The sequence below is a fragment of the Protomyctophum parallelum genome, assembly GCF_964188405.1.
Source record: "Protomyctophum parallelum genome assembly, chromosome: 16".
In the NCBI taxonomy this organism is placed as follows: Eukaryota; Metazoa; Chordata; class Actinopteri; order Myctophiformes; family Myctophidae; genus Protomyctophum; species Protomyctophum parallelum.
The window spans coordinates 45,340,208-45,349,959 of NC_139711.1; the positions used below are offsets into that span (position 1 = coordinate 45,340,208).

The window sequence follows — 9,752 nt, forward strand, 5'->3', positions numbered from 1 at the left end:
ATATGACGTCTCCACCACATCCTAGGGGTCCCAATCGACGCGTACATAGGACGTCTCCACCACATCCTAGGGGTCCCAATCGACGCGTACATAGGACGTCTCCACACATCCTAGGGGTCCCAATCGACGCGTACATAGGACGTCTCCACACATCCTAGGGGTCCCAATGGACGCGTACATAGGACGTCTCCACCACATCCTAGGGGTCCCAATCGACGCGTACATAGGACGTCTCCACACATCCTAGGGGTCCCAATCGACGCGTACATAGGACGTCTCCACCACATCCTAGGGGTCCCAATCGACGCGTACATAGGACGTCTCCACCACATCCTAGGGGTCCCAATTGACGCGTACATAGGACGTCTCCACACATCCTATAGGGTCCCAATCGACGCGTACATAGGACGTCTCCACACATCCTATAGGGTCCCAATGGACGCGTACATAGGACGTCTCCACCACATCCTAGGGGTCCCAATCGACGCCTACATAGGACGTCTCCACACATCCTATAGGGTCCCAATTGACGCGTACATAGGACGTCTCCACACATCCTAGGGGTCCCAATCGACGCGTACATAGGACGTCTCCACACATCCTATAGGGTCCCAATTGACGCGTACATAGGACGTCTCCACACATCCTATAGGGTCCCAATTGACGCGTACATATGACGTCTCCACCACATCCTAGGGGTCCCAATTGACGCGTACATAGGACGTCTCCACACATCCTAGGGGTCCCAATGGACGCGTACATAGGACGTCTCCACCACATCCTAGGGGTCCCAATTGACGCGTACATAGGACGTCTCCACCACATCCTAGGGGTCCCAATCGACGCGTACATAGGACGTCTCCACACATCCTAGGGGTCCCAATCGACGCGTACATATGACGTCTCCACACATCCTATAGGGTCCCAATTGACGCGTACATAGGACGTCTCCACACATCCTATAGGGTCCCAATCGACGCGTACATATGACGTCTCCACCACATCCTAGGGGTCCCAATCGACGCGTACATAGGACGTCTCCACCACATCCTAGGGGTCCCAATCGACGCGTACATATGACGTCTCCACCACATCCTAGGGGTCCCAATCGACGTGTACATAGGACGTCTCCACACATCCTAGGGGTCCCAATCGACGTGTACATAGGACGTCTCCACCACATCCTAGGGGTCCCAATCGACGCGTACATAGGACGTCTCCACCACATCCTAGGGGTCCCAATCGACGCGTACATAGGACGTCTCCACCACATCCTAGGGGTCCCAATCGACGCGTACATATGACGTCTCCACACATCCTAGGGGTCCCAATCGACGCGTACATAGGACGTCTCCACCACATCCTAGGGGTCCCAATCGACGCGTACATATGACGTCTCCACACATCCTAGGGGTCCCAATCGACGCGTACATAGGACGTCTCCACCACATCCTAGGGGTCCCAATCGACGCGTACATAGGACGTCTCCACACATCCTAGGGGTCCCAATGGACGCGTACATAGGACGTCTCCACACATCCTAGGGGTCCCAATGGACGCGTACATAGGACGTCTCCACACATCCTAGGGGTCCCAATCGACGCGTACATAGGAGGTCTCCACACATCCTAGGGGTCCCAATCGACGCGTGCATACACTAGGACGTCCTCAGATGTCCTATAGACCGATGGGCGCGGCCATTACTGAGGTGTATTACATGGAGCAGGTGCTCTGTAGACCAGGTGTAGCTAATCAGTGCTGCTGCACTTAATGGTACACCTCAGTAATGGCCGCACCCAGGAAACCCTCTGTGAATCGGTCTATAGAGCATCCTCAATGATACCGGGCGAGATAAGTTCGCCTTTCGGCTACCGTATGCTAACGCTCTGTACTCAAATTTGCTTACGGTTGACTTAGCTGTTATAATAATAATGACTCCTCTCTCCTAATCCAGGGCGCTCTCCGTGGTGATGAATGGATCGATATGCTGGCGCTTCATTTCTGCTCCTCATCCGTCTCTCCCGCAAAATATGAACGCTTTTTGGATCATCATATATCGTATAAATTAAAACGATCGCAATGTAAGCTAGAAATGTAAAGTAAACCTTTGTTTTTAGTGGATTGTTTCCGGGTCGTGGCTTTCAGAGTAAAAGCGACCAGACATGGCCGCTTTTACTCTGGCAACCCCAGAGCTCCTATTTTGAAGAACGTCCTTGAATTCAAGGCTTCATTCATGCTGTGTGTATACTTGATAGAGAATAAGTTATTGTTTGGGGGTCAACCTTTCATCTGGTTCTGCAGGCACCATATAGCTTTGTCAAGGATCGCTTGAATGGAATGTTCGATGCACTTTCTCAATTTTCAGACCATAATAATCCAATCCAAGCCAAACAAGTGTAGCTTTTCAATGGAAGGCATGAGGGTTTGTTGTGTAAAATAAAATACTGTAGACACAACAACAACAACCATCCCCAAAGCACTATACCGAGTGCCAAGCAGAGAGTAATACTGCTTCAAAGTGTTGGAGGTTAACACATTTAGAGCTGAGGATTTCTACAAAATAATGCCTGAGTTTTATGAAAAGAACTTCTCTATAGGTCAGTGGTTCCGACCCCTCCGTCTGGAAACATGTTGTTCCATCTTCTGCTTCAGCAGAAGTAAAGATGTGAGTTTAAAACGTTCACTCTGAAAGAATATAATTATGACATTTGCGTCACGAAGAAATATCAAAACAGTGGTGCTCGGGGACACTTTTTGACACATAATATCCTGGGGGCCGGTCCAACCCGGTGACCTCCTGATTACGAGTGGTTCCTCTGGTGCCCACTAAGCTGTTTGGGCCTGCCAGGGGAACAGGCAGCCGATTTATGGGCCTATACCAGGGGAACAGGCAGCATATTTATGGGCCTATACCAGGGGAACAGGCAGCATATTTATGGGCCTATACCAGGGGAACAGGCAGCAGCTTTGTTGTATGCCCTATGAATCCACCGCTTCAGTTTCTTTTTCATTTTGAAAGGCTTTAGCTTTTACTGTAGCTCTGAGAACGACAGCAGACAGACGGTGGGCAGACGGACGGACAAAGTGCTTGTTCAACCAACCAACCACCCCCACCCCCCCCCCCCCCCCCCACCCCCCAGTGGTGCTTGCGTAGATAGTTTTTGTAATAGAGGTCCTTCACAGCAGGGCGTCTCAGAGTCGGCGATGTGGCACCACAGGGTGCTTCAGGACACTTCTGTCTGGAACTGATCAACATTGCTTTGCAGTTTATCACTTCTTAGACTCCTCTAGACTTATAGTAATCCAGACTCGAGTTGCAGTTCCTCTGTTGCGTTCTTCAATCTACTATATACGCGTCACAACACGTTGTGGTGCGTTGTGAGCTTGTAGATCGGTGAATGTCCCACTTTCTCTCTCTGGTCACAGACCGTACGAGACAGACATGCAGTGGTATACAGTATATATGACTCTCTCTGGTCACAGACCGTACGAGACAGACATGCAGTGGTACGGTATATATGACTCTCTCTGGTCACAGACCGTACGAGACAGACATGCAGTGGTATACAGTATATATGACTCTCTCTGGTCACAGACCGTGACTCTCGGTACATGACTAATAGATGGTGGTTTCGCCTTCCCCTCCCCCGGGCCCAGTGCAATTCAAAAGACAGCCTTCATAAAAGAAGTGTGATTAGGACGATAATTGCTACATATTTCACTCTCGTCGGTTCCTCTTGTGGATTGGACAGATCCCATTCATTGTTCTATACTTAACCCATTCTGACCTGAGATCAGATTCATACGAGGTTTCCACTGGACACACACACACTGGTCTGATTAGCCCATTCTGACCTGAGATCAGATTATAAAAAAATGTCAGTCGTTCTTCGATTTTTTTTAAATAGCAGACCTACAAGCTCGTAGCGCGCCACTCGGTGGCGCGCTATGAGCTTGTAGATCTGCTATTTTTCAATGGCTAAAGCATAACATGATGCTAACACCAAAATGGGTTCCCGTTCAGAATGGGTTAAGCATATATGTGATATATTATATTGTATTTAACTAGATCTATATATATATATACAGCATCTAGTTTACGGTTAATTTGGTATGCTATATAATTATTTTGATGGATGTAGTATTCATGCGAGTGATAGAATCATTACTCATTATGAGAAAGCGATTAAGAAGCTCTTCAAAATGAAGATGCCGTTGTAAAAATGTTTAACAAGTTGAATATAGTTCTTATTGTTTATTCGCCCTGATTAAAAACGGTACAAAAAATGGTAGCATTATTAAAAGACAGAAAGCTTTCGACGCGAACGCCTGTTGCTGAATGCCTGTTGCAGAACGCCTGTTGCAGAATGCCTGTTGCCTGTGATTGGTTGGCTGATTTGCTCGTTCACATGACGTAGATTTCCCCTTCAACGTCAACGGCGCTTAATGTTTTGATGTTTAATTGACGTCATATTTAGCGGAAATTCTGACGTAATTTCTCCGTTCATTGTGGGCAGGGACAAGACTTAGCGGTCATTTCCCCTTTCATTGTCAATGGCAAACCTGACACAAAGCTGGGCATAGGAGGGGCTAGCGCCCCTCAACAACACACAGGTGTTCACATGCTTTATAACATTTACCACATTTAGCATTACAGTACGTTCACAACCACTCATGCCATGTTTATCTTTTCTGCTTTGTACACAAGACGTTTGTGTTGAGGACATATTATTGAGTTAAGTTTTGGAGGGACGCTAGGCCCTCCTATATTCAGCTATTAGTGTAGATTTTCCCCCAGACTTCCTCCTGGGGGAATGGATCCCCAGACGTTCCAAGGCCAGTTGGTCAATGTATTAACTCCAACTGCGCCTTGGTTTCAATCAAAAAAATAATGTAGCTGTTAGTGGATTCCGTGGGTGTTCTGTGTGGACCCGACCTCGAGAACCACTGTTGTAGATCAGTGGTTCCCAAAGTGGGGTCCGGAGACCCCTAAGGGTCCTTTGAGGGACTTCCAGGGGGATACTTATAGAAACCAAATAGACCCTTATGCGTGTGTAACTCTGAGTTAAATTAACATTGATTTTACAATATAAATTGGAGGTCCCAGAGATATAAATGCCATCCAAATGGGGGTCCGTCCGTATAGACTAATGCATGTCAAACTGGGGGTCCTTGAAATTAAACAGGTTGAGAATCACTGCTAGAGCCGTACAAATATTCTCTTAGGGGGGGTACCTGACATATCTCTTCAAATGGGGGTCCGCGGGGCTATAATTAGTGTCCTTACATGTAAAAGTCTGGTATAACCACAGTTGTATATTATCACATTCTGTACGGGAACCCATTTTGGTGTCAGCATCATGTTATGCTTTAGCTATTGAAAAATAGCAGATCTACAAGCTCATAGCGCGCCACCGAGTGGCGCGCTACGAGCTTGTAGGTCTGCTATTTTTGAAAAAATCGAAGAACTACTGACATTTTTATAATCTGATCTCAGGTCAGAATGGGTTCATCAGACCAGTGTGTGTCCCAGTGGAAACCTCGTATGAATCTGATCTCAGGTCAGAATTCGATAAACAGGCCCTGCTAAAAAAGGATTCACTCTTTTCCTCCATCTCACTTCTTCACCAGCTGTATGACGTCCTCGTCGTCCAGCGCGTGCTCCCGGCCCACCTTCTGCGGGCTGTGCTTGACGGACGAGCCCCACACCAGCGCGTACTTCAGCTGCGTGGCCAGCGTCTTGTGGATCTTCAGGCAGAAGTCGCGCACGGCCGTGCGCTCGTCCCGCAGCACCACGGGCGCCGTGTAGTCGGGCAGCTGGCCCTTGGGCTTGGTGTAGACGCGCACCAGCCGCAGGTCGCTCCACATGCGCTCCAGCAGCTCGTCGAAGTTCCAGCGGTGGTGCGCCGAGACGGGCACGCAGTGCGCCACGCGGTGCACCACCTCCAGCTCCTCCACGGAGATCTGGTCGATCTTGTTGAGCACGTAGAGGCACGGCACGTAGACGCGGTTGCCCTCGATGACGTCGATGAGGTCGTCGGCGGTGACGCCGGCGTCGCGCACCGTCACGTCGGCGTTGTGGATCTTGTACTCGGACAGGATGCTCTTGGCCGTGTCGGCGTCCAGCTCGGACGCGGCCGAGGCCGCCGCCGCCACGGTGGTCGTGAAGTTGACGCCGCCCTTGTCCTTCCGGCGGAAGCCGATGTCGGGCGGCCGCTTGTTGAGGCGGATGCCGAAGCCCTCCAGCTCGTGCTCGATCAGCCTCTTGTGGGCGAGCGGCTTCAGGACGTCGAGCACGATGAGGATCAGGTCGCAGGTGCGCGCCACGGCGATGACCTGCCGCCCGCGGCCCTTGCCGTCCTTGGCGCCCTCGATGATGCCCGGCAGGTCCAGCAGCTGGATCTTGGCGCCCTTGTAGCGGATGACGCCGGGCACGGCGGTGAGCGTGGTGAACTCGTAGGCGGCCACCTCCGAGTAGACGCCGGCCAGGTTGCTGAGCAGCGTGGACTTGCCCACCGACGGGAAGCCCACCAGGCCCACGCGGGCGTCGCCCGTCTTGGCCACGTCGAAGCCCTCGCCGGCCCCTCCCCCGCCGGCCCCGCCCTTGGGCGTGATCAGCTCCCGCTTCAGCTTGGCCAGGCGCGCCTTCAGCAGGCCCAGGTGGTGGGACGTGTTCTTGTTCTTCTGCGTCTTCGCCATCTCGCTCTCGATGTCCGCTATTTTGCCGAGCAGACTCATGTTGGCGGAGAGGTGGTGTTTTCGGGCCGGGCGAGAGACTTCGCAACTATTATTATGGGAATGTTTGGGAAGTTAAGTTTGGCGGAAGTTTAACCCAGGTTGTCCGGCACGTATTGGTCAGATCATATCGGCTTCTTTTAAAAAGTTCCTCCCAAAGTGAGTTCAAAGCTACTAAAGGGAAACGGGAGACAAACACTTCCTATGTTTATACAATAGGTGACATCGTTAGTGATGTCACTGAGTGGGGTGGGGTGGGGTGGGGGGGGGGGTGGGGGTTCGAATCCCGGTGTCCTTGAGCAAGACACTGAACCCCATATTGCTCCCGATGTGCTGGTTGGTGCCTTGCATGGCTTCTGCCGCAATCGGTGTATGAACGTGTGTGTGAATCGGTGAATGTAATGCACAATCTATGTAAAGCCAAGGCGCTATATAAATGCACCATTTACCATATGCAAGCTGATACTGTACCGGCATTGCACACGTGAAATACTGTAGGAACGACATGATTGGAAGGCCAGGGAGAGAGATCTGTGATGACGATTATGAGGATGTCATTACTATAATGACATCATTTTTGAAACGTCGGTCATGGTATGACGCTCAGACTCGGTCTGTCATCTTGTAGATCTGCTATTCCTGGCGACAGGGATTTTGTGTTGACAGACAACAAAGTACAGAGACAGTCTACTTCAGGGGTGGGCAACTATGACGATGGAGACGGACAGAATATTTCCACACTCACTCCAGAGGTCCACATTGTACACTATACTGACGTAGCAAAAATAGCCGATCTATAAGCTCAAAATGCCACTGCGACGCATTTTGAGCTTGTAGATCAGCTATTGTTTTGCTAGTTTTTAATTTAAATCCTGAATATTGTTTTTTTTTAGCTATTTTTTTAATTGGAATCCTGAAAAGTGCAAATGCATTTAGTTATAGTTATGTTAACTTTATGAATTAGATACAAATACTTTGGACATAAAAAAGACAATAACATTTTAATACTATATTAATAATAGGGCAGTGCAGGTGAGATCTAGAGAACCATGTGTGGTTTATAAGGTTAATATCACCTCATGCAACAACACAAGAAACCATAAAAACCTAACATACATTATTTGGCAACATAAATAAGACGACAATGGATACACAATATGAAAACAATAATTTTAGTAGAGTGAATTGATATACATTTGATTTTTCAAATGGGTTCTTTCTAAGCTTATAAATATTTAACCCATTCTGTACGGGAACCCATTTTGGTGTTAGCATCGTCTGCTATTTTTGAAAAAAATTGAAGAACGACTGACATTTTTTGAATCTGATCTCAGGTCAGAATGGGTTCATCAGACCAGTGTGTGTCCAGTGGAAACCTCGTATGAATCTGATCTCAGGTCAGAATGGGTTAAAAAATGATTTAATGCATAATATAGCAGTTCCATATAGCCTGCACAGCCGAGCCGAGTGAAAATGAACACGTATGACCAGTACTGAACTTTTAGCCAGCCAGAATTGTCATTCTTCATTATTTAGACTGAAAGCCCTTAACCCATTCTGACCTGAGATCAGATTCTAAAAATGTCTTCTAAATCCTGACAGTTTTCTGAAAAAGCTATATGTTTCTATGTCAGTCGTTCTTCGACTTTTCAAAAATAGCAGACCTATACAAGCTCGTAGCTTGTAGATCTTTTAGAAAAATCTAAGAACGACTGACTTAGAAACATATAGCTTTTTCATAAAACTGTCATTTTCAAACAGACAATTTTATAGAATCTGATCTCAGGTCAGAATGGGTTTTAACCAACTCTCAGGACCACCTGGAACCCTCCCTCAAGGACCACTGGTGGTCCCCGGACCACTGGTTGAAAACCACCGACTCTAATCAAATAGGGGCACATTTCTTTGCACTGCGGCTTGCCTGTGGGAGCGTATACACTTATTACACATTAGGTCCCAAAGACTATTAAGTTCCTAGTGAAACATTTCAGCTGACATTTAGTTTTTAACCCGTTCTGAACGGGCACCCATTTTGGTGTTAGCATCATGCTATGCTTTAGCTATTGAAAAAAATAGCAGATCTACAAGCTCATATCGCGCCACCGAGTGGCGCGCTACGAGCTTGTAGGTCTGCTATTTTTTGAAAAATCGAAGAACAACTGACATTTTTTTTAAATCTGATCTCAGGTCAGAATGGGTACATCAGACCAGTGTGTGTGTGTGTGTGTGTCCAGTGGAAACCTCGTATGAATCTGATCTCAGGTCAGAATGGGTTAAATTGCTCCCAAAGTGTTCCGAGGGACGGGAGGGGCTGCGACAAAGAATCCCATCCAATTCTAAATATGAGAAAAGGCTAATCAAATAGGAATAATTGCATTCATGACTTTTTGGACCTGTACCAAAAAACACCCTCTCTGATGCTATGATTTATATTGTTGTTCTTTTCTTTCTTTTACGATAGGCCTGGTGAGACTGCGCTAAAAGCTGCACTGTGTATATTCACTCCTCTACCCCACATTTGAAACCGGTTTAAAAAATAAAACATAATTTAAAAATATATATATATATATTTGACACTCTCAAGAGACAAAGATCTATTTGGTTATACCAACTCTCCCTCGTTTAGCTGTATGGGGACCACCTGGAACCCCCTCAAGGACCACTGGTGGTCCCCGGACCACTGGTTGAGAACCACTGCATTATTAGGACACAATAAACCCTTACATTATTGTGACGGTATACAAACCATGATGCCAGCACTGTAGCAGATAATTCCCCCACAGGAGGGTGAGAGAGAGAGATAGCAGAAAGCCTGCTATCTCCATATTGCAACTTTTCTAAACGAATGGCCTCCTTCAGCACAAGATAAGACCTTTATTAATCCATTTCCCCTATAGCTTCTGCTGCTATAGTTAGCTACATGGTTATGCTAAAATGTGTACTTATGTGTTATATATATTTGTATTTTTTACCAGTTTCATTTTACGCTCTAGTGACAGTTAACAGTTTGACTGGTT

At 47.6% G+C, this 9,752-nt stretch overlaps 1 protein-coding gene across 1 annotated transcript; it reads right to left on the reverse strand.

Moving 5' to 3' along the window:
- Positions 1-5,616: 5,616 nt before the first annotated feature.
- Positions 5,617-6,738, reverse strand: LOC310872901 (developmentally-regulated GTP-binding protein 1-like; the record flags this gene model as incomplete). Its single annotated transcript, XM_083785084.1, has 1 exon — positions 5,617-6,738. The coding sequence occupies one exon, from the start codon at positions 6,736-6,738 to the stop codon at positions 5,617-5,619; it is 1,122 nt and encodes a 373-aa protein (XP_083641210.1).
- Positions 6,739-9,752: the final 3,014 nt, after the last annotated feature.